At 40.8% G+C, this 25,360-nt stretch overlaps 3 protein-coding genes across 6 annotated transcripts; 1 reads left to right on the top strand and 2 right to left on the bottom strand.

Moving 5' to 3' along the window:
* Positions 1-249: 249 nt before the first annotated feature.
* LOC103977173 (fatty acid elongase 3-like) lies at positions 250-1,388 on the bottom strand. The gene has a single exon (XM_009392620.3). The coding sequence runs from the start codon at positions 1,320-1,322 to the stop codon at positions 450-452; it is 873 nt and encodes a 290-aa protein (XP_009390895.2). The 5' UTR covers positions 1,323-1,388; the 3' UTR covers positions 250-449.
* Positions 1,389-4,944: 3,556 nt separating this feature from the next.
* On the top strand, positions 4,945-15,182 carry LOC103977174 (uncharacterized). 2 transcript variants are annotated; one of them, XM_065113372.1, is made up of 9 exons: positions 4,961-5,096; positions 5,169-10,196; positions 10,288-10,535; positions 10,610-10,751; positions 12,103-12,289; positions 12,384-12,704; positions 12,829-13,514; positions 14,216-14,373; positions 14,457-14,593. In XM_065113372.1, the coding sequence occupies exons 2-9, from the start codon at positions 5,262-5,264 to the stop codon at positions 14,458-14,460; spliced, it is 6,681 nt and encodes a 2,226-aa protein (XP_064969444.1). In that variant the 5' UTR covers positions 4,961-5,096; positions 5,169-5,261; the 3' UTR covers positions 14,461-14,593. The 2 variants fall into 2 exon arrangements, with proteins under 2 accessions (XP_009390897.2, XP_064969444.1); XM_009392622.3 differs by having other exon boundaries at positions 4,945-5,096; positions 14,216-15,182.
* Positions 15,183-15,829: 647 nt separating this feature from the next.
* Positions 15,830-19,356, bottom strand: LOC135615184 (cold-regulated protein 28-like). Of its 3 annotated transcripts, none has more exons than XM_065113359.1 (5): positions 19,156-19,356; positions 17,472-17,672; positions 17,167-17,389; positions 16,289-16,411; positions 15,830-16,176 (listed from the first exon to the last, which is right to left on the bottom strand). In XM_065113359.1, the coding sequence occupies exons 1-5, from the start codon at positions 19,219-19,221 to the stop codon at positions 16,136-16,138; spliced, it is 654 nt and encodes a 217-aa protein (XP_064969431.1). In that variant the 5' UTR covers positions 19,222-19,356; the 3' UTR covers positions 15,830-16,135. The 3 variants fall into 3 exon arrangements, with proteins under 3 accessions (XP_064969431.1, XP_064969420.1, XP_064969428.1); XM_065113348.1 differs by having other exon boundaries at positions 16,296-16,411; XM_065113356.1 differs by having other exon boundaries at positions 16,296-16,411; positions 17,472-17,663.
* Positions 19,357-25,360: the final 6,004 nt, after the last annotated feature.

Genomic DNA, 25,360 nt, shown 5'->3' with positions numbered 1-25,360 from the left:
ATATAAACCATGGTAACTTTTGTTTAGTTGCATATAAAAATCCCTCAAAGTACATTAGCCAAATTTAAAACCAAAAGAGGGTGAAGTAACTCAAACATATACTCCTACATTCTTTGGCACTCGAATTAGTAGAGCTCTTAAGAATTTGGGTCTCTTTAAGGCAGACAAGTTGTAGTGCTGAAGAAGAAACACCCAATTTCTTGAACAATGCGAGAATAAAATGCACAAACAAATTGAGCAAAGTAAAAAAGGGTTTCAAGGTTCTTCAATCTTCTGAATTGAATCGGATCCCAACTCGTGTTGCTCATTTCCAAGTTTCAAAGATAAGCTTAAAAATAAGGAGAGAAGAATAAATACGGCTTACAAAGTTCCACGCCCCTTCCTCGGGTCCCGTCACCGCCCGGTCGAGAATGGCTGAGGAATCCAACCATCACCGCTGCGGGGGAGCGTCATGACTCCGCCGCCTTCGGCGAGGCGGCGGCGGCGGCCTTCGTCTTGGGTTTCTTCTTGGCCTCCTTATACGCCTTGAGGTGGAAGTCGATGAAGAGGGCGAGGAGCGACGCGTTGAAGACAGCGTTGAAGAGCCAGCCGCGCATCCCTTCGCACCCGCCGCCTGTGAAGTGGTACCAGAGGAAGATCCCGGAGACGAGGAAACTGAAGACGAACTGGGCGATCTGGAGATCCGTGACGGCCCTCTTCCAGCGCGGGGGCCACCGCCGGCCGGCGCTACTGGAGAAGTAGTAGGCGTACATGACGACGTGGACGGCGGCGTTCGTGACGAGGGCGATCGGCATGAGGGACTGCGCGGTGGCGAGCCAGACGTAGCACATGACGACGACGACGGCGTGGTGGTATACGTGGAGGAAGGTTAGGCGGCGACGGGGGACGGCGAGGAGGATGAGGAGGGTGTCGCCGAGCTCGTAGAGCTTGGAGAGGTAGAAGACGTGGGCCCAGAAGAAGAGGGGGCCGGCCCGGGGGATGGCGGAGGGGGGGAAGCAGAAGAGCCAGCGGGGGGAGGGGAGGCGGGCGGTGGCCGAGAGGGCGCAGCCGGCGGCCATGGCGGCGGAGAGGATGAGAAGGAGGAGGTTATGGGCGGAGGAGAGGAGGCGTAGGAGGGCTGGTGAGGGGTGGGGGAGAGGGATTATGCTGCGGCCGAAGAGGAAAACGAGGGTGACGTAGGTGGCGACGGCGGTGGCGACGAAGGGGACGGAGGCGCCAAACGTCTCGTTTGGCCTCCACTCGAAGGATTCGATGACCGGGTGCTCCACCAGCAGCCGGCGCAGTTGCCCCTCCACCCAAGTCGCCATTCTCCCCACTTCCATGGTCTCCTCTTCTCTGCTGCTCCGCCTCCTGGTTTATTGGTGGAGAGGGATTTGGATGTTCGAACTTACTCGTGCTCGACTCCGATAACCCAAAATTAATTATCGGATTCGGGGTCAGGATCCAATCGATTCAACCTAATAATAATAATATTAGAGCTAATTATATATTAGCTCCGTAGATAAATCTAATTAGCATCTTGATTTTATACTTAAAAAATTATATTAAATTTTTTATAGTTACGAAAGTATAAAACATTTAACATCGTTTACTTTAATATTGTCGACTTTTCTGACGGAACACAATACATAATAACAATGACATAAAAATGATAGAAAAAAATAAATTTAATGTGGATGATTGATGGTGACATCATAGTTGTTGTGATGGGAGTGATCGATGACGATGACAATGACACAGTGATTAGCTTTGTCGATATTGATCTAAATATCAACAACAAAAAGGATAAAAAAGTAAAGTGATAAAGTATTTACGTCGATATTGAACGAGGAAGAAGAGGAATACGAGATATCTACATTATCGAGATAAGAAGAGAGGTGGAAGAGGAGATAGGTGAGGTAGAGCGGTGCAGTGTCATTCATACATGTGCTGTCATCGATAAAGTCAACAGCATTAAGATAAATAAGATTAAATATTTTACTTTCATATTATAGAGATTTTAATATATATTTTTTATTTAGGAACTAAGATGTTAAAGAATTCTAACTACATGAGTAATATATAATTAGCCCATAATATTATAAAATATTTTACTAATCCAAAAGAATTAAGAAATTTTAAAAAATAAAAACAAAATAATTCACATTCATGCTTGAAAAATATGGAGACTATAAATAAATATCTTTTTAAAAAATTAAATATTATCTTTTTTTTCCCTCGAAAGTCTTTCATATTTTACAACACAAATAATTTAAAATATAGAACATTAAAGAACAACAAACAATATCTCATACGAACTCCATTATTATGGGGGTTAGCATTTATAGCTACGATACATTGCTTACAAATTATCACTCGACACGAGTCTTACTCTTACTTGATGGACTTAAAATGATTGATCTTTCGAGGCTCTTTAAGATTACGAATTAATCTAACTTTTTATAATTAATCAATTATACCAAAATATGAATAATAAACGAGGGGATAAGCAAATACAAAATTGTTAATTTTACTATCATCAATAATAATAATAATCAATTTATGTATTTTTTTTATAAATATTATATATATATATATTTATTTATTTATATATAGGGTTTTAATATTTGTTTGAGTCTAATGAGTCTTATAAACTTTTGTTGTTGAATGCTAAGAAGATTAGAGATAGTTTGAAAATAAATCTTGATAGACATTGATGTGAAAAGAGTGAAAGCACAATCAAAGGGTGTGTGTAGGGCCTCATGCAATCAATCTCTTTTATCCAATGCACATGCAAAAAGAATTGAATCCAACCTAAACTTGATTAAAAGGCAATTTTGTCATCACTTTTTGTACATCTCCTTACAAAAGAGAAAAAAAAAAAGATAAAAAAAAGTTAAATCTACCTCAACTTTGCTGACAAATAGAAATGCAATTGTCTCCATCTTGACATCATCCAAATTTGCCTTTAGTCTTGTCTTATTAACATTCACCTCAAGAAGAAGAAGAAGAAGAAGAAGAAGAAGAAGAAGAATAGCTATGACCCTCTTATTGGAAGATTTTTGTTGTTGTTGTTGTTGTTGTTGTCTTGAAGTAAATAAAGGGCTGTTACCAAAGCTTGACTATGATATGTTTGGCCTTCCAATCATGGAGAAACTTAGATGACAAAAAGATATTGCAAGAAAGCAATGGAGTGGGAAGGGCCACATGTTTGGATGTGTGACTTCTCAAATTGAGAATGTATGAAAGAGGAAAATTAAGATTCAAGACATGCTTTGCATTGCATGGAGCAATGATAGATCTTGAAAGAATAAAAGAAATCCAATGCACCAAACTTTCATCAATTCTACCACTATAAATACAGAGTATATCTTCATGTCTTGAATTTGGATTAACTATACTTAACAATGTTAAATATGATTCAAAAAGAAAATAGTAAAACCAATTCAAATAATAATCTGAATTATATGCAAAAGGATATATGCAACCATGAGGGTTGGATATTTATTTGACTTGTAATAAATTAGTGGGGAACCTTTAGTTGACCAACTTTTCAAATTGATCACTATCATGACAATATTCATACAAATACATGTACAATCATGTTATTGAATGACAGAAGTTGAACTTTCAATATAATTGAAGGTTATGACTAAACTTGTAACCAACAAAAGTGGACATTTCACCCAACTAGCTAAAGTGAATTCTTGGATTTTGGCTCTTAGCCACAACAACTTTATTTCCACGCTTCAAATTCTAAAACTTTTCTCATCATTTTATCCTATATATGATAATGACATGTTTTTCTTCTGATATTGAACTTATTTGACATATTTAAACCCAATTCAATGGGTCTTTAATGCCAAATCATATTCAGTTTTATTGTGAGATAGACATGATATTAATCTTCTTTTTTTTTTTTTAACTTTGAAAATGATAAGCAGGAAAAATTTTGTTTGTACTCTAAAATATTTCTATTGATTAACTTACTATAAAAACCACATTCGACACGATAACCAAAATTAATTATTAATTATTAAAATTATTTCATCATCGATTATTAATTTAAATATCGAATAGATCATGTCAAGAAATTCAATCGACCTTAATCTTCATGTAAGTCAACCACAAACAAACATTCGAGACCCCTTAACAATCGAGCGAGCATTCAAGCCCCTTCTTTATTCATGTATGATTCCTTGCCCCGTGTGGTCGTGTATCGAGTCAAGTTAATCAATATGAATATTAATTATTATCATAATTAGATATTTATTTTTTTTAATTTACATGTGAATATATTAAGAATAACATAAAAGATTAAGAAGCAACTAACTTTCTTTTATATTATATATATATATATATATGTGTATTTTTTTAAAAAAAATAAATTTTTGAGAAATTCTTGTTCTAATTTTTAAATTCCTATAGAATTTTTTAATGATCATTTTATTTCTATCAATCATTATTCTTTAACCAATCCATAGGCGTCTAATCACACCTCCGTCTCGAAATAATTGCTCATCACCTACGGAAAAGAAAAGCTATACGTAGAGGTGACTAGTGACTCATAGAGATAAAATAATCTTTTCATACCTCACGAGTTATCTATAAGAATTTTTTAAAATTAAGATATTTTATAAGAAAATCTTAAAATTAGAGGTTTTTTTAAAATCATATATATATGCGCTTATCGAATAAAAATAACAGGAATCCGATAAGTTAAGATAACAGGATTAGATCAAAATTTAACCCGATAACATCCTTAATTCTGTATTCGATCAATGATTTCCCTTTAATATTGTAATTAAGATCGGGTTTTGAAGGAGGATTAAGGCTTAACCAAATGAGAGGGTCTAATTAGAGAGTGCTAATTGCGTGCTTTCGGTCTCCTCCTCAACGCTCTCTCTTTTTATGCGTGCTCCCCAACCGAACCCCAACAACGAAGGAGCCGCCCCTCCTCCTCCCCTCCCAACCCCCCCTCCCTCCCTTTCCTCCCTCTCTCTCTCTCTCTCTCTCTCTCTCTCTCTCTCTCTCTCTCTCTCGCTCTTGATCCATTTGTCGTCCGCTTCGCCGCGCCACCTTCTCCATCACCTCGCCAAAGCGCGCTACGGAGAGAGGTAATCTCACTCGCTTCCTCGTATCGTCACTTCTATTGCCGAAACCCTAACCCTCATCGTCGGCGTTAATAGATCGAGGGGGAATCGAGGGTTAGGGTTTCGACGTGCTGCCCCGGCGATCGGCGGCGGCGGAGGCGGCGGCGGGGGACGGAGAGTCCTCTTGGGATGGCCCATCAGAGCAAATTCGTGTCGGTTAATCTCAATAGATCCTATGGCCAGCCCTCCTCTTCCTCCTCCTCTTCCGTCCATGGCCGCTCTCGCCCCGGCTCCGGCGGCGGAGGCGGAGGCGGGGGAGGGATGGTAGTCCTCTCGAGGTCCCGGAGCTCGGCCACCTCCGCAGCAAAGACCGCCCAGAAGCTTGCCGTTCCGCCCCCCTTGAACCTGCCGTCGCTGAGGAAGGAACATGAGCGCTTCGACCCGGCTTCCTCGGGGTCTGCCACCACCCATGGCAGCCCTGGTCTTGGATCGCGGGCGGGCACTTCCGCCCTGGGTTGGAGCAAACCTGCCCTCCCGGTTCCAGAGAAGGATGCCGGCAGCAGAGGCCAGTCGCAGTTGGGACGATCGGCGATCATTAATGACGAGCTTGCCGGTAGTTCCTACATTTCTCCTGGTGCTCGCCCTGGTGGCCAGCCGCTCAATGCCACACCAGGTCAGGGGTTTTCCGAGAAAGCTGTGATCTTGAGGGGCGAGGACTTCCCATCTCTTCGGGCCACCTTCACCTCACCTGCGAAACAGAAAGACACATCAAGCCAGAAGCAGAAGCAAAAGCTAGGAGTGGAAGAGCAGTCGGAAAGGCGGGAGGTGTCCGAGTTACATTCGCCTCTTCAGATGAGGCCGCAGATCAAATCCTCTCGTCTTATTGCCAACAGCATGTCAGATGGTGATGGGGGGCTGATCCGACCACTCTGTGCTTCAGAACAGTCACAGCGACAGGATAGGGACTTGCCGGGTCTGCTGCCGCTCGTACGGCTTCAGCACACGTCAGATTGGACTGACGATGAGCGCGACATAGGGCTTAGCATCCCTGAACGAGAGAGGGATCGGGGGTTCTTGAGGTCCGAGTTGGTTCAGGTTCATGATGCTTATGATGGCCGAGGGCTGCATGATACCGAAGGTGGCAGTGCTTGGTCCAGGGAGCCCTTCAAAGGGTATCCTTCTGGGAAGGATGTAAGGGCTGCAAGCAATGAAAGTCAGGATTTTGGCTTGTGGAGGTTTCCAATGAATTCAAGGGATAGATTGAACACCAGTTCACCGGGAGTCGACAGGGATAGGCATTATGCTAGGCCCATAAGTGGAAACAGGGAAATGAGTACGGAGGGTGTTAATATTCAGTCATCTTTTGGAGAAAATGGTAGTGATGGTTTTGCTAAGAGGAGCCAGGATTATCGAAACGCCAAGATGGATTTGGTTTCTTCTGAGCACACTCGAATTGGTAAAGTTGTAGCAGAAGCATTTAGTGGGACTCATGGTCATGGCCATTCCAATAACTGGTCCAAAGGAGGCTCCTTTCAGAATGCCACAGTCTTGAAGGGCCAATTCTCTACTGGAACTAGAGGCACTTCCTTGAATGATCCAACGCTGAACTTTGGTAGAGAAAAGCGGTCAGCACCAAGTGCTGGAAAGCCATATCTTGAAGACACTGAATTTGACAGCAAGGATCCCTTTTTAGGGGGCATCAGGGACATGAATGCTAAAGCATATAAGAAAAAGAAGGATCTCGAAAAACAGATTGATTTCCCTGACCCCATCAGGGAGTCATTTGAAGCAGAGCTTGAAGGAATTCTGAGGACGCAGGAGCAGGAGCGCCAACGCATCGTGGAAGAGCAAGCCAGAGCATTGGAGCTTGCACGTAAGGAAGAGGAGGAGAGGGATAGGGTGGCCAGAGAGGAGGAGGAACGGAGGCGAATGCTTGAAGAAGAGGCAAGAAATGCTGCTTGGAAAGCAGAGCAGGAGCGGTTGGACGCTGCGAGGCGAGCTGAAGAGCAACGGATTGCAAGGGAAGAGGAAAAGAGGAGGTACCAGATGGAGGAAGAAAGAAGGAAAGAGGCTGCACGGAAAAAACTTTTGGAGTTGGAAGCCAGAATTGCGAGACGGCAGGTTGAAGATAATGGAAAAGATGATAGGGTTCACTCTTCTGTTACTGCTTCTGAGGAACGAGTCCCTGGAGTAGTAAAGGAAAGAGATGTACCACAAGACACAGAAGTTGGAGGCTGGGAGGATGGTGAGAGGATGGTAGAACAAATCACTAGCTCTGCCCTATTTGATTCTTTGTCTGTGGATAGGATTCTGGAAGTGGGTCCTAAGTCTCAATTTCCAAGGGATACCTTTCCTTCATTTGCTGAAAGAGAAAAACATGCTTATGGCAGCACAATTCTTCCTTCACAAGCTGATGACAATCTCTATCATAATCCAAGGCAAGATGCATTTGGTCATAGAGGAGGCTTCTCCAAGAAAGAGTTTCATGGTGGTATTGAGACAAGGTCTAGTAGGCCATCATCAAAAGGAGCAACAATGATTGAAACATCACAGAGGCCAGATGAATACCATGAACCAAGGAAACAAAGGTGGAACTCTAACAAAGAGGTTGATTATTTCAAGAGAAATAATGACATCAATTCAGAGTTTATTGATAGTGTTAAGTTTCGAGATGTTGGAATGGTACCTGGTAATTCACAGGGAAGTCCTCAGGCTCCATATACTGAAATATCATCGGATAACTCCGTGGTTGATGGCTTTTCCTCATTTACGAGGTATCGTCAGTTCTTGAGGCAGCCTCGTGTGCCTCCACCTCCATCTGTGACATCAGTTCAGAGAAGCTCTTTCAGAGATCCAGCAGAAGGAGCAAGTTCATCATGTTTCATAGATGATGATGTGCATTATAATCATCCAAGTAGATATGAGCAAAAGACTTTACACAGAGGTTATGACAATGTGTTTCATGAAACCCATCAGCAAGGTGGAACAACAGCTTTTCTCGAAAAGAATGCTAGCCATTTCGAGCAAGAGGCAGAGAAGATGAGCCCAAGATATGACTCCCAATTGTCCCCTTCTGTTTCGAGCCCACCTAGCTCGCCTGCGCTTTTGCATCATGAGATGGACATTTCCAGGGATTCTCCCCCGCTGCCAGCTTCTGCTGATGGTGAGCGGACTATCGTATCTGACAGTGAGCATATTGTATTGCCATTGGAGGGTGGTGCTGTCGATAGAATGATGGCTTCAAGGTCAATCTCTCCTGGAGTTGATGATGAATGGCCTGTTGAGAACAATGAAGAGATACAGGAGCAAGAAGGTGATGAATACCAAGACATAGCTGAAGCACATGATGGTGTTGATGAGAATTTTGATTCAGTCCAGGAGATAGAAGATTTACATTCTGATGTGCAGACTACAACTGGGGAGATGGAACAAGTAATTCTTGGATTTAATGAAGGTGTTGAGGTTAAACTTCCTAGTATAGACAAGTTTGAGATAACTTCTAGCAACAGCGAAAAGGAATTCAGGATACATGCAGGTTCGGCTGGTAATTTGGAAGAATCCATCAGTAATTGTGAAATTATTGTTCAAGAAGATGTTATGGATAGTTCTTTACAAAGTGAACCTGAAAAGTCATTGAAAGATTTGTCTCTTGATCTAATCTCAGAATCTAGCTATTCTGTAAATGGTGCTGAAGCATCTCAGAGCTCAAGACTGCCAGCTCAACATTCAGTGACTTCTGCCACAAGCTGTCCAATGACATCTACAGCCTCGGATTCACCCAACTTATCTTTTCCTTCTATTGTCGTCAGTCAGGGTGAAGCACCTGTTAGTCTCCAGTTTGGTCTGTTTTCTGGTCCTTCTTTGATACCTTCTCCCGTCCCAGCCATTCAGATTGGTTCTATTCAGATGCCGATACATATGCATACACATATAAACCCTTCTCTACCACAGGTGCACCCTTCGCAGCCTCCTTTATTCCAGTTTGGCCAGCTGCGCTATACCGCAACCATCTCTCACAGTATATTGCCACTAGCTCCTACTAGCACAGCCTTCATTCAGCCTTCTGCTTCAGCTCCCTATTCCTTTAATCAGAATCCTGCTGGTTCTTTGTGTGACCAAACAACCCAAAATTACTATTCAGACAAATCACGAGATGAAAAGCCTTCTGGTTCTTCACGTAAACAAACTGATCTTGTGAAAAACCCCTTCGAATCTTCACAGCATAGAGCATTGTTAGATTCTGGAAAGAATGTTTCTATAGCTTCTCAGAGTCGGACAGAAATATCATCTTTGGTTGAAAAGAAAGGTGCAAACAATTCAATTTCCCAAGCTGAAAGCCATGGTGAAGATGATGCCACCATGAAGAAGGGCTATAGGCTCACTGGTAAGTGGAAAGAATCTCAACATCAACAGCAGCATACTGAACTACAATCCTCCAGGTTCTTTCCAGGAGGAAAACCTCCCTTAAGGAATCCAGGCAATTTCTCTGGTGGGAGGAGGAAGAGATACACTTATAGTGTAAAAAATGCTGGTACAAGGTCATCATTTCCAGGTGAAGATACATTGCAGGCAGAATCAAGTGGCTTTCAGAGAAGAGCCAGGAGAAATATTCGAAGAACAGAATTTGGAGTCAGAGAGAATATTGCGAGGAAGCAAACACAAGGTACAGAGTCATTAAATAGTTTTGGGCAGGATGAGAGGCCAAATGAGGATTCAATGGTCACTGGGATTTCTATAAGGAACCTAGATAAGAAAGATGCACCTTTGGATAGGTCAGTCAAGATTGCTAATGATCCTGACAACCTAAGTTCAGGTGCTTCTATCTCTTTAGTTGTGAGCTCTGATAGGACAGAGAAAGTCATTAGAAATGAAACTACTTTAAAGAGTGAAAGCATCTTTGACAAGTCTCATGCTGGCAAAGGCAATATCAAGGCAAGTGATAGTCTTGAGGGCGATGTTGATGCTCCTCTGTTGAGTGGAGTTATTCGTGTTTTCAAACAGACAGGAATTGAAGTTCCTAGTAATGAGGATGACTTTATCGAGGTAAGGTCCAAGAGACAGATGCTGAATGACCGCCGAGAACAGAGGGCAAAAGAAAATAAGTCAAAATCCAGGGTGCCAAAGGTAGTTCGAATCTTTCTCAGATCATAAGTTTGTCTCTCTGTTGAAAATGTTCTAAAGCGATGTTTCTTTTTGTTCTTCATATTGTCAACAGGGACCTGGCAAGCAATTTGCTGTTCCACAAAGTAATGCTGCTAGCTCCAACCCTAATAAAGCAGTGACATCTTCAGTTAGCGACACAACTACTATTGTTTGTGCTAATTCTCTTGTCGCAGAGGGAAGGGAATCTACTAGACTAAAGCCATCATTTGTTACCACTGCTAATTTGACATCTCAAACTCTACCTCCAATTGGCACCCCGTCGGTAAATGCTGATTTTGAAAGAAGATTGAATGACTCAAAGTAAGCTCTTTTCCCTGGATGGCTTATGTTTTGATTTTTGCACAAGTAGGTTCTTGATTACATTGAATTTACAGGTCAGGTCAGGCAATCATTGTACCTGCCGTATCTGATAGCGAGTCAATACTCGTTCCAGGTCTACTAGAAAACAAAAACACGTGTCCCGAATATGCTGTATTGCCATTGAGTTCCTGGGACAGTACACACACGAGTCATCAGGTAAGCTTACGAGAGGAGAACTATTGTGGTTGATTCTTTTGTTGTCCTGCTTTTGTAGTTGGCTTTGGCATCACTTTCTCTTTTTCTTTAATAAATGCCTCTTATATAGTACATTCAATATTCTAGTTATTGTAAAAGCACAAACTTGCCAACATTTTATCTTTTCATTGGTGTCGTAGTTTTTGGTTAGTCTTGAACTTGGATGCTATATGGATGTAGTTTTGTTTGAATTTGTTGCTGCTTGTAGCCATATGGTATTGTACTATGGTATAAATCCTATTAAGCAATTTAGGCTGCCAGATTAGTAATTTTTATGAACAGATTTCTAAATTGGACAGTCTAGGCTCTTAGTTAGGTTATAATTATTCATGAATGGATTTAGAATATTTGAGAGCTTGTTGTTCTTATTGTTTTTTGTTTGTTTTTGTCTAGTCTTTCCACCACACTTACCCATTATTGTTTAGGCCAATGCTGGAATATCTAGCCTTACATTATTGATATTTGATCAGTCGGAACTGTTGGGAAAAAAAAGTATTGTGGCTACTGGCTCTATTTACCCTTCTGTTTCCTCTCATTTTCCAATGATCTCTTTCATCTCCATATCATTTCTCTCTTCTGCCTTTTTCTTTGGCTTTTTTTTCTTGTTTTCAAGCTAGAACTCATATCATTCAGAAACTGTATTGCATCTTATCCCAGCATTAGTGTATCCGTTACTAATAAATAACACTTCTATTCCCAAAGATCGAAGTGAAAATTTCATGGGCATAGAACAACGTATACCATGTTTTGGACATTTAACATCCTCAGGTCTGTTTAGAGCACCTTCTCGCTCAACAAACTCGTTATTTCTGCACAACAGCTCTTTGGAGGTCAAAGTTGAATAGGTGCAACAAATGTCTACAACAGTCTATATTGCATTATTAATTCTCTCTAATAGTCTCATAAAATAATTGTTACAAAATAAGTTCATACACAATCATCTTCTCAGTCAGGTTCTCTATCTTGATGTTGATGTGTTGGGAGTTGATATGTTACCAGAGTTTGCTGGTCTTGATGTTCCAAAGCCCACCTGTAACCAGGGTTGGTGTAAAGGGCTGAATTTTAGCCTGTTACTAGTTTGGATAATATTATGCTGAGGAAATTTGTAGTATAGATAATCATATTGGTAGGTTTTCTTTTGGGATTTTCGTAGGAATGAAACAAAATTTTCTTGTCTTGTTGGACATGAGGCTTACCTTTAGGTATTGGACTTCCATTTCCTAATAGATGTAGAGTGCGTTTTACATGCACGACATTTTGTCAAGTCTGTGATACATGTACATTCTGACAATATTATTATCGACTTTGTCAGGTGATTGCCCTGACTCAAACTCAGCTTGATGAAGCTATGAAGCCAACACAATTTGGTTCACAGTTAGCTTCTAGCATTATTCTTGAGCCCCACAAACTCGTATCATCTGTTGTGACTCCGGAAAAACCTTTCTCTTCATGTGCAAGCCCTGTTAATTCCTTGTTTGCTGATGAGAAAATTCAGTTCGGTAAGTGTATTTTGCTTTAAATGCTGGTTTTGCCTAGTGTCACTGGACACTGTAACTCCCCGGTTTAGTTGAACAATTTTTTTTCCGAGTTCAGGAGCCGTGATGCCACCAAACATTTTACCTCCTGTCAGCCGAGCTATTTGCAAGGGAACTGGGCCACCAAATACATGCAGGCCAGAATTAAAAATAGGTCAAAACCTGGCTAATAACAGTTATTCTATGTTCTTTGTCAAAGAACAGTGCCCTGGCGAACCATGTGCAGATCTTGAAGATGCAGAGGCGGAAGCTGAAGCAGCTGCTTCTGCTGTTGCAGTTGCTGCCATCACCAATGATGAAATGGTTGGATCTGGTATTGGTACAGCTTCAGACACCAAAAGCTTCTCTTCTGCAGATGGCACTGCTTTGGCTTCCGCAGGTGATAAAATGAGTCCTACCTTACTCCAAGTCTCCAACATTTAAGAAATTCATGCTTTATTAATTGCTTTGGCTTCCGCAGCTTGATACTTGTCCAATGTATTAATTGTGAAAGTTTGCAACAGGTGCAGCAAATAGCCATGAAGTAACTGGTCAGTCATCCTGTGAAGAATCCTTGACAGTTGCTCTCCCAGCAGATCTTTCAGTAGATACTGCACTCTCAGTATGGCCGGCTTTACCGAGCCCACAGACATCCCAATCAGTGCTCTCACAGTTTCCTGGAGCCTCACCTTCTCATTTTCCCAGCTTTGAGATGAATGGTATACTAGATGGGCGTATTTTTGCTTATGGGTCCAATGATGAGTCAGCTGGCTCTCAGGGACAGCCACAAAAAGGTGCTGCTTTGGGTTCTGGGGCACTGGGGTCTTGGCCACAGTACCACCCTGGCGTTGACTCCTTTTATCGCCCACCGGCAGGGTTTACTGGCCCATTTATCAACCCTGGAGGAATTCCTGGTGTTCAATGCCCGCCACATATGGTCTTCTACAATCATTTTGCTCCGGTTGGACAATTTGGGCAAGTAGGCGTAGGTTTCATGGGAACTACTTATATACCTGCTGGGAAGCAACCAGAATGGAAGCAAAATCAAGTATGTTCTACGGTTAATGACAGCGAGGGTGACCTGAGCAATCTAAATGCTGTTTCTGGTCAGGGAACCCCAACCAGTGCGCCAGCTATCCAGAATTTAGGCCCAGGTTCACCTCTCATGGTGGCTTCTCCTTTGACCATGTTTGACATGAATCCATTCCAGGTATGATTTTTAAAAATGACCAGCAAAAGTAGAGATCATAAATTGAAAACCTTCGTTAATATTTGTTGGGAGAGGCTTTGAGGCAACCATTTTTTTAATGTTCTCTAGCTTTTAAAGTGAAATCAACAATTGGAATGCTTGGTTGGTTGGTGCACCCTTCGAGGTTAGGATCCTGGGATGAAGGGTTTGAAACAAGGTAGAAAGGGCAAAGACTTGGATGAAATTGTTGAGAAAGTAGTCAAGGTTGCTTTGAGCAATCGAGATATGAATTTGTATACTCAAGCTGAAATTGGAAAGTCTACTCAACATGATTGGTCATGACTGTGTTCTTTTGGTTTAGTGGGTTCAAAGTCATTGTGGAAAGAATACATATCATGTGAGCAGCATTAATTTTGTGCGTGCCCTGCCCTCCTCCTTTCCCCCTTCCATTGCGCTCCATGATGCACCAAAAGGAGTGAAAAAATCAAATTTTCAACCACATGGATCCTTTGTGAGAAGTAAATGTTTCGCAAGTTGAATATATCAATCTGCAGCATCATAGATTACAAAAATTAAGAATAAAACTGTGTTCTTTGTTTTATTTTGATTGGTCGATTGATATATATGCCCCTGTTTTAGTGATGGTAAAACATCTAGATTTTTGATATGTTCCATTATTTATTATACTTATTATACTAACTGGGCTTCACATTTTTATTCAGCCGGCTGCCAATATTCCATTGCAAGCTTGGTCTCATGTGCCTCCACCACTCCACTCGATTCCCTTATCCATGCCGCTACAGCAGCATCACGTGGAGAGTAGGATTCCTTCACAATTAGGCCGCAATCTTTCAGGAGATGCAACCACCGGAAATAACAGGTTTGGCGATCCTCGTCCATCAGTGAATTCTGAAATTAGTAGGAGCATCCCATTTCCGAACTCTACTGCTTCCGAGATCTCAGATGAGCTAGGTCCACCAAAGCAGCCAACTTGCGGCACTGCCACTACTCAGACAGTTGTGCCTCTGGAAAGTACTGCAAGTGCGAATGAGAAGAAGGATCTACAGGTGGTAGCGAGAACAATTGTATCCGGAATTGATAGCAGGGGCACTCGTGCAAGTAGCAGTGAGGGTAGTGGCCAGACAACCGGCTTGCCCTCTAAGAGTCTGCGACCAACTTCATCAGGCCAGCAGCACCATAATCAAGCTGGACATGAGCAGCACCGGGGGATCTCTCAGAGAACAGGCTCTGGAGGTGAATGGCTTCGGAGGACCACTGGATTCCAGGTCAGGAAGCAGGGTTCTGGAATGGACAAGAACATCGGCCCCCCTAAAATGAAGCAAATATATGTGGCTAAGCCATCAAGCAGTGGACTATCAAGCCAAGGCCAGACTAAAACTTGATGATGACGTCTCTCCTTCATAATAACGGAGGTCATTGTTTCTGCTCTCTTCATCCAAGTTGATCCTTGGCTTTTCCTTCGCCATGAGAAGTCACCGGTGCCCTCAAATCCACGAGAGACTGCTATGTGCTTGTTCAGTAATTTATTCTTGATGAACCATGATTTTTATTGATGGGCTTTTGACAACTTAAAAATGATTCATAAGGCTCGTCATATTGTATGCCTTCTCTTTTGCTTCATGTAAACTAGGTTTATCATCTTATAGTTTCCTTGATCATTTTTGCTTACATCTTGTGCATAGAAACTTGGATTGCTCTATTCTTTTGCTGATTGCAAACGATTTTTTCTTTGCACTCCTTCACACAAGAAACATTTTTGTGTTTCCAACAAATTTAGGACTCAACAAGTATTTTATCTTGGGAATTCATTGAGTTTTACCTCTGGGCTATGTACTATGTACTGCATCTTCACATGGTATTTCCCTTCCGAGGCTCTTTCGAGGATGGATGGCCCTATGTTCTCATCATTTTGTTTTTTCGCCGATAAGCCAACTTTTTGATGAGTTCAGAAGCCTTGTTAAGAAAGCTTATGATCTCACATCAGCAGATGATAAGTGAATGAATTGATGTTACGATCCAACTATATTATCTATATTTCTTTTATGTAATTCTAAACGATATGCTTGCGATATGCTTTTATGTCGCTCTTGGATCTTAACATATGAATCAGATTAAATGATAAATATAATATTTTAACGAACGTTAAATTTAGTATTCTTCTAAATTGTTATATGATGTATCAGCTTTTATGCCATGGGCATAATGATCGTTTAGAGTTTTTGTAGCTCATCATTTTGTTATGTAAAATTTTCAGGTTAGTTTGATCTACCCTCTCACTCGAGGTTCGCCGTTAAATAAAAAAGAAACATAAGTAATTGGACAAATTATTCACTCATATTGCAGATACCAAACAAACAAATATTAAAACAACAAATAAATTATGTTGGCCCTTGAAGGATGCATCTGACTTGCATCACAAGCAAAAGCTTAAGATCGAGCCTTAAATCTTGTGTCCACTACTCTGTGCCATGAGCTTCGGTTGGCATCCTTCAAGTTCAACTGTTGACCTCCTGATCTTTACACAATGAAGCGCAGTTTCAGGGGGCACAATGCTTGCAATCACTTCACACGTTGTGGCATCAGATCTGAAATTTGCTGGATGTGGACAAGCATGGTTCACATCAGAGATTGTGGTAACAAGTGCTTTTCTGGATGGAACAACCTGCAAAGCCACCAAGTGTAGACATTAGTTGTAATTCACAGCAAGGTGCACACTTTGTTTCAACTCAGATAGATATCTACAAAATTGTAAGCCTTGTGAACAAAGAGCACACCCATTACTTGATCCTTGATTGGTTCATCAACCGGTGCAGTCCCCCGTCTTCTTTTCCTGCAGATTCTACTCGACTGTTGCCCAACTATAAGTTCATCAGCAATAAAGTTCTGATCCGACACTTCTGCAAAACGAAGCTACCCGTTTCAGGCCACCACATATTTCGAGTAAAATAAAGATGACTATGATAAGCTTTGTGGATTTTCATGAGGTTCAGAATTTGTAAAACTAGAGATTTTGAGAATATATACAATTCGCAAAGCTTATAACCTCTAAAAATGGAATTAATGTGCATTTATCATATCATTTAATGTAACTTCTTTTATTGCTCTAAGAATGTAAATCTCTTTGTAAGAGAAAACAGACGATACAGTAATCGGTGAGTCTGCAAGAAGCACTAAAAATAAGCATGGAACTGATACATTTTTTGCAAAATGTAAATCTAGGTAGATTTGAACTGGCTTTGTGACAGATCTCTCTCATCTCGTACTACAACAGCAAAAGCAAAAGACCAATCAAACATATACCCAGTGGTATCAAAATGTATGCAGATGTGTTTATAAAGATTTCCAAAGTGCACTGACTTCTGATGTGCAGCATTTTGAAAACAATGCCATTTGTATAATGTATGCATACCCTTATGCAACATCTTTCTTTCAAATTTTGTCCATGTTTAGAGAGAAAAAAATCCATCTTTTCAATTCACTCTGTATAATGGCGATTGTTGTCGACTTAATACTGGCAGACGGTAGAATGATTAGTGCATAACAAACTCAAAATTTTCCCTTTCATTAATCGGGAACCGAGAAGATAATGAGCTATAGGATCAATAGGGAAAGACAAGGCAAGTGAACAAAGGCTGCATGGCAGAAGAAATACCTGTACTGCTGTCAATAGAATCTTGATGACAGATTCTATTGAACTCAGTATCATCATCTCTGTCAGATGACTTAAGATGCTTTTCCTTCATATTGTAAGGTGATCGAAAATGTTGAACCCATGGGTTTGTATGTAAAGGGAAAGAACCATTCTCGATTGCTGCATGATTATTATCCATTTCAAATCTGAGATTCTTCCAACATCCCTTACGCAAAACCTTAAACTGCAGAGTTGCATATTATTTATGTTAAACTATGGAATATACCACTTGGGTAAAAAAAGGGGCAGTGGGAATCTCTTACTACCTGGCCATATTTCATATCATTTTCAGATGGTCCGGTTGATCCTTTATGTTCTTTTGTCCTTGATAACCAACCTTGAAAAGCCTTTGAATGATAATGCTCGTTGTATAACTCATTGACAAATGATGCTTCAATGGAGTTAAGAAACAAAGTATGTTTCTCATCTGTCCATCCCTTCGATACAGAATCTGCTACCTGAGGATCCTGAAGGATAAGAGAAATATACAAATATACATAATGAACTTGGTAAGAACTAGTGAATACGCTAAAAACACTAAAAGACATGAGATGATGCAAACAACAATATTTCTAATCTAACTAAGAACAGACAACCAAGGAATGAGCACACAGGTTATGAAGTGAGAATGTAATCAAATATTTGCAAAAGTTGACGTCATAAGTAATATAAGTACTAGTCAGCAACACAAGATTTCAAGGTTAGTCCATGTTATCCATCCCTGGCCTACATAATTACACTGTCTGCCGACTAATCTTTTGAAATAGTGAATGACTTGTCAGCCCTATTTACATCTCCATATATAGTTTTATACATAACACACACACACACACACACACACACACACACACACACACACACATATATACACATAGATATAAATATGCCCATTCAACTCATTTCCTACCGATCCATGCCCAATCCCTGCTCGACCTCGAGTCAAGACTTCTTGGCAAATTCCCCTTGGGAATTAGATGTGTAAATTCAAGAGGAAGAGAAAGAGCTGTGTAACTGCCTTCTCTCGACACAACCGATCTTGTCAAATCAAGCAACAAGACATGGCAACAGCACTATAGCCTAATCGTAACTAAAAAGTAAGATATCGGATATGAATTCCCTTTGGGACTTTTACGGTTTTGTTGTTGTTGTTATCATATATGAATTCCAGAAATTCATGGAGAATACAGGCTCATCTGGTCAGTTGTCACACAAGATGAGATGATACAAAGAATAAAAGTGAAAGACGGTGGAAAACATGTATGATAGCACCCAGAAGTTCGAGCAGAATCCCAGAACTTTGTTTCTGTTTCCTGTTTTAAGGGGTAAAAGACCTCTTACTCGAAGGAATTGGTCAAAAATTTTTTGGTCTAAAGGTTATTGGGTAAATACTGCATCTTTCTACCTTATGGACATGATCTCACGCACAACCTCCTGCAGAGTTTTAGAATTGCCTTTTATCTAATGTTTTGGTTTCAGAAGTTAACAAAAGAACCGGATGCAAACTAACCTTTAACTGGTTGCAGGATGACATCTATCTCAATTACATGAATCACACCTTTTCTTTCACTTTCTTGCATAATCTTCTTTTTCAACAAAAAATATCTCCTTAAAACAGCAGCAATCATTTTGGTATTATGATCAACCTACAGTAAAACCAAGGTGATCCACGCTCTTAGCAAAATTCACAATTCCACCCTGTTCTCTTGAGAAGAAGATAATCCGATTTAAGATATCAAAATGTTCCATTTGTATCCAATATCGACGCTCCTCTCCTAAGATTTAGGGGAAATGGATGGAAACCTAAGAGTAAGTAAACCCAGATTAATTCAAACAATACATACACACCAAGATTCCTTCTTGAAGACCTGAACCTTTGAACCGATCAATTTACACCTAAAAGTTAGAACTACTCACAACCGTACAGTGAGGCACAAATCATCGTCTACTGACCTTGCTCGGGCCCTCGATCGCCGAAATCTCAGCCGTGCTCGGCCGATTCGAAGAAATGTCGCCCATCCAGGCGCAGATCTCTTCCCAGGAAACCTTTTCTCGGACCCGATCGCGAGGAGCAGACCTCGTTCCTTGATGTCCGCCGCTTCGGATCGCCTCCTGTCGACGCACCGGTGGCGTTGGAGGAGGAGACTGCTAATAAAACAAAACCATGGGAAGCGGGCGGGGAGATATTTATGTGGGCGGTGGGGCCTCTGGGCCCCTTTCCTTCGTGGCACCGCTTTTCCACGTGGAGGGACCGCCCTCTGACCGCAACGTGGCGAGCACCGTAGCGTAGCCATCTCCGAGACAGATATTTTGGAGGCCCCCCGAAAGATCTGCGGTGCGGCGCGCGTTGACGTGGCACGTCGACCACAGTCCAATCCGTACTCCCGCCCCAAAATTGCGGGACCCACGGAAGCTTCACCAATCACAAGACGGGTAGGCGAAGTCTATCGATTTGGAATGCTTACGGACACACGGAGATATTTGTTGGGTTAAATCTTATGTTAATCCAAGTTGTTCACATGGGATGTGACAACATCATGACGTGTCCGAGGTTCTTGATTCGATTTACTGGCCTTTTGCTTTTGTTGCTTCGATGCTGCTTGCATAATATGCCTATGTACGAGTCTTGATGTGACATAGATAATATGATGTTTCTGGATTGGGCCTTAGCTCAATGGCCCATTTCAGGCCCACAAACAAGTAGCAGATAATTAATTTTCGAACCAAGTTAACATTAGGTGATGTGGTGGTGCTGGTTTCTTCTGGTGTCATTTGTTGTTGCCATTCTTCTGCTGCAGCATTCTTGTGATCTCTCTCGCTGAAGAACAGAGTGTGAAGATCTGAGACTAAAAAGATTCTACAGAGACTACAAAGATTCTCCAACTCTGTAGAATTTGAGACTACAAAGATTCTACAGTGTGAAGATCTCTCTTAATGAGGTTTGTGGATGATAAATTGAGTGAGCATATGAGCAGAGCAAGTACTTCGCTTCACTATAAACACAAGGAGTTTATTTGAACTACTACATTGAATTAGCACGGTATCTACGATATTAATGAAGATTCTCCCAAGCTGAAAAAGCAAATCCACTTCGAATGAAAGCCGAAAGCTTTCCAAGCTTTATACAACGTAAGAGATGCATGCATAAAAAAGCAAATGACAGGAACTCATTGGAAACCACCAGCTTAGCCTTCAGCATCAGCTGAAGCACTGCTCGCAAGGTTTTGTGTTTCCAGCAGCTTCATTTGGCGCTCCGCATGCTCTCGCTCGCATTGGCTGATCCCCATGATAATATCAAGCATGGTGCCGGTCGTACCGAAGAAGACTAATGGCGCCAATGATTTCTTTCGAATTCCCACTGGTATTGCAATTAAAGCTCCAGCTACCGAGAAAAACCATGTACCAAGTGCACTGCAAACACCAATAATAGGTATGATGAACTTATTCCCATCCAACACATATTTCTAAAGCATTTTCTTGAATACAATAGAATAATACATAAGTCTGCTTTTACAAATTAGTAATCTGCTCATAATGAAAAAGCTTGGTGGATCGAATATAATCCAGAAGTTGACAATCAGCGACAAAACCAAATGTCAAAAGAAAAGCGTAAACTTATGATGAACTACATATAAACCAAGACCCATTGCAATAAAAAAAATGTAAAATTAACTATGAATGTCACTACGTAGATAAAGGCCATCAGCATGTATTTGGAGGTAAATTAATTTAGCTTACAGTCCTGATCGATGGTAACTACTAAGAACAATGCAAGTCCTAGATCAAATAAAACTGATAACCATAAATAAATAATCTTTACATATTTAGTGTATGTTTATCACTCACATCCTGTAAATTAGTTACTTTAATCAACAACAAACTATAAACATTTGACGCCAATCTTAAAAGAAGGATCCATCAAGTATTCAGCGCTTTAAGGAAATAAAGACCTTAACATTTTTAAAGTACATCATGGTATCCAACGAAACAGTTACTCTACAGACAGATGGGAAATCACACATCTGACCACAATCGTATTCGAAGGATGCTTCAAGGAGTCAATGTCTTCTCTTTGCAACCCACTCCAATGGTAAACATTGATGAGACTGTGGAGTCTACCTTCACCATGTAACATCTCATAGCATGTTTTTTTATGGGAAAAATGTACGAAAACATTTGTACCTTTCAAGGAAAAGTGAGAGACACAAAGACATAGTGGACATCATCCTTGTGTCAAGATTTTGCATTTGTTGTAAATTTCACCATACTTCGATGAACGTTTTAGATCGAATATAATAATATGCGCTTGTGTAAGTTGAAAAGCTCATAGAGCACTCAGCACTCTAGTGGTTCCACCATGACATGTTCTTGTACTTTGCCAAATATGGTACTTTTACCAAGTTATCTACTACAAAATAAGCAGCATCCCAAGTGATCAGTCTATGGTTGACTTAATAATATTCCTCCTAGTTCCACAGACAGAGATGACTTAGTAAGTGGTCAAAATAGTGAATTTCTTAGAACTCAAAATTAAAATGTATCCCAAACTCATTAGTAGGTCCGCCAGTGCAAATCTATACCTTGCATTGGCTCCACAACAAGTATTGCTCGATTCACTTCAACGCTTTTTGTTTTTTCTTTTATATCCTAGTGAATGACAACTATAGCCGCATAAATTTCAAGTACCATAAACTTGAAACAGATTACTCTGACCACTGAATAACCACCTCAGATATTAATAGCTAAATATTACTCATAATCCTAGTAAATAACCAAATATATCTCAATGTCTACACCTTGTTCTTGTCTTCTTTCAGAATCATCTTCTGAATTTTCATTCACAAATGCAATTTCCATAACCTAACAAAGTGTCATGTTTGCACAATAACCCCAAGAAAAACAAAACAAAGTCTAAAGAATGGATAAAGTTTCAGATATTCCATCCCTAATGTATGAACATACTTTTGAGTTTTGCCTTTAAACAGCCCAAGAAACGAATAACTCGTGTAATTCTAAACACTTTTCCGTGAGGGTACTTTTCCATTAATGAACAATTAATTCTCTTCTTTGAAATGTATGCTACACATCACAAGTTACCGCCTTGGAATCACTCTAGATTTTGAACGGACAAGATAGTCATTCAACAGGATCAGTGCCTTAGGAGTTCTATATAAGCGTTGTGTGTGAGTCCTCATGAAGTCTAGGAAATGCTTAGCAGCAATACATCATGAACATATACATGCCGACATATGCTTCAAAGTGCCAACTATCTGCTCGCATCAGATATTACATGAACCCTAATCGATAGTTCTAACAGAAGATAGTCCTTTGAACAAGGGAATGCAACAAAACATAAGACCTAAATTGGAAACACAAAACAGAAATCAATATGAGAAATCGGAACTGCTCGATGCGTTTGCTGAAGGAAAAAGAAGGGGCTTTTGATCGAAGAGGAGAATGACTCACTTGGCAACGGAGCAATCTGCGAGATGCTTCACGTTGTCCTGCCCGCCTCCGACCGGCCCCTCCATCTCGCTCGATCTCTCGCGCTGCCTCGACGACCCACATGAAGGACAAAATAGACATCGACCGATCGATCGATCGATCGATTAGGGTGTTTTGGGGGCACGAATGGTTCAGCTGTGACTAGTCCGACATGGTACGGGATACAAACATATCCTATTGGGTCAAATCCTGGACCCCACAAACACACATACCCTTTGAAGTCCCACTCAAACGCCGCTCTCTTCCCTCTGTTTTGGTTCTCAACGACGGCGTCGAGATGGTGGTGGCATCGAGAAGCAGGTCTTGGGCGAAAGAATGGCCGCCGTGAGGAGGATATCGCCGACATGGTATGGTACCCTTCTCCCCCACTCTGCTTGGGTCCCCCAAACCGCCACCCCCCAATGCTTGATACTGGAAAGAAGCAAATCAAACCATAACCTGGTAGGGCGCATCTGTTCTTCCTTGGTAATTTTCAGTTTGGTATCGAGCATTCGAGATCGAGTCAGTGCTTGCTTACTGCGTTCACATCTGTTCTTCCTTGGTAATTTTCAGTTTGGTATCGAGCATTCGAGATCGAGTCAGTGCTTGCTTACTGCCTTGTGAACGCAGATGCTGTTGTCTAATAAGGTCTTCCTTATTAGCATCTAAATGGGGAATGTGGGTTCAAACAATCAAAGTGGGAGATATTGATATACATATGGTCAAAAGGAATTGGATTTTAGTGAAGTGTAAACAAGTTTCAAAAGAGTTTCAACAAATCCGATTAGAATATTCATGTTTCGATACAACCACAAGAGCAAGATGTTGTCTTGGTGATGATTTGTTCAGGTTGTTTGATAAAATCTTTTCTATGCCTTATGCATCATAAGCATAAACATACAAGTAAAAGAGGTTTATAACCTTTTTGAACTTTTGGGATGAAGTTTATCATCCGAAAGGTAGATAGGAAGTGATAGTTTTATTCAGTCAAATAGTGAAAATTTGAGCTGAACATTATCATTAGCCGAAGATCTAAGAGAATGGCTATAACCTCATTGGCAGTTCAGTAGGGGGAAAAAAGACTCATTGGTGGATTATGTTTGCAAGGTCCACCAATGAAGCTGGCTGGCCATTGACCCTAACCCTTCAGTTCTTATCCATGCTCTCAAAAGTGGTATATGACCAGCTAGGTTCTTGTGTTCGGTCACTAAGAAGCCCCCAACAACCTTTTCCGACTTGCTCCAGTGAGCGAATCAATACATCACGACAGAACCAAATCTGCTTGGTTGGTGATGTCTATATTGGCATGTGTTCATTTCTGTAAGCTATCATAGTGATAGAATTTAATTAGTTGGTGGAATAGAATTTGCTGCAGCACTTAAACGTGGGACAGAAAACATTATGAGAATGATCAGAGCATTAAACATCCACAACAGGATCTAGTGTGCAAAGTGCACAAGCCTTCCGTAATCCCTTAGTTTAATCCCATATCGAAAATAAGGATTAATGACAAAAACTTGAGTTTTGGGTATTTTGGATCATGTTATTCGTAGATGGAAATAGAGGATCTAATATTTAGTCATACATAGGAAGTAAGAGAAACTAAGTTAGTATATAAAGAATTGATGGATATATGACTTAAGCATTTTGGATAAGTAGTTTAGGTTCAACAAATTGGTGTATAAGTAATCTTATGCAGGAGGACTGTGACACCTTATTCTTGTCTTCTAATCAATAGAAATATGTTGGTTGTCCAGTCAAATCTTCTTTGAGTAAATGTCTTGCAGAAACTTTATCCGAGAGTCATCTGATTCATCAAAGTTGAACGGATGCTGATAATTTTAGCCAAGAAATCATCTGCATGATTTACTTTACACCAGCTGTGAAACATCTCTATGACTCTCATGGGAGGTAATGCCTGTGATTTCAAATGTGGAGGATGACCTCTTTGGCTAATGATCAGCAGCACCTTCGTGTCATGTCTAGAACTTCTAACAGGTTACCTTACAATCTCCTTGTCTCCACACTGAGTCTTCACCTACCAAAGGTGGTTGCCATGTCCAATTCATGCACAGAAGAACAAAGTGACAGGACATGATAGCAAACCCCATGTCCTTCTCACCTTCTTAAAAGTTAAGTGCTTCATCAATTAAACATCACTCTTCACCACCTTGTTTTTTGTCTTTTACTTGAGGGAAAAAATGGAGCCTTAGCTTTTGGCCCAGGATGGGCTTCATAAGTTGGCATATCAACCAAATGACTAAATCATCATGAGTGATTGCTCTCAAGTTCTCAACAATATGTATTCTTCTAAAGGTTCATTGTTCATAATGTAAACCCTATGGTTGTTGAGTCCATCAAATTGTGGAGCATGTAATGCCATCAAAGTTCTTATTTGGATTGACATGAACTGGCAAGGAAAGAAGTTGGATGCCATGAACCTCTCAGGTTTGGGCTTCTTTATGGTGTTCTGTTTCTTTCAAATGATGTATTGGAACCACTCTTCAGGATGTTAAAGGTGGAGCTCTTCTTGTTGTTCTTTAGTGGTCACTGTGGCAGATTCACCTGCTGCAAGTCTTACCTTCTTGTGGGATCCACATTCATATCTCTTTCATAGGATTGTATCAGTGAAAAGAATAGTGCAGGGGGTAAGTGAATTTAAATTGAAATCTGT

Source organism: Musa acuminata, chromosome BXJ1-3, assembly GCF_036884655.1.
Source record: "Musa acuminata AAA Group cultivar baxijiao chromosome BXJ1-3, Cavendish_Baxijiao_AAA, whole genome shotgun sequence".
Classification (NCBI taxonomy): Eukaryota; Viridiplantae; Streptophyta; class Magnoliopsida; order Zingiberales; family Musaceae; genus Musa; species Musa acuminata.
Note: the sequence above shows the minus strand (reverse complement) of the source record. Positions and strands in the feature narration are given on the sequence as shown.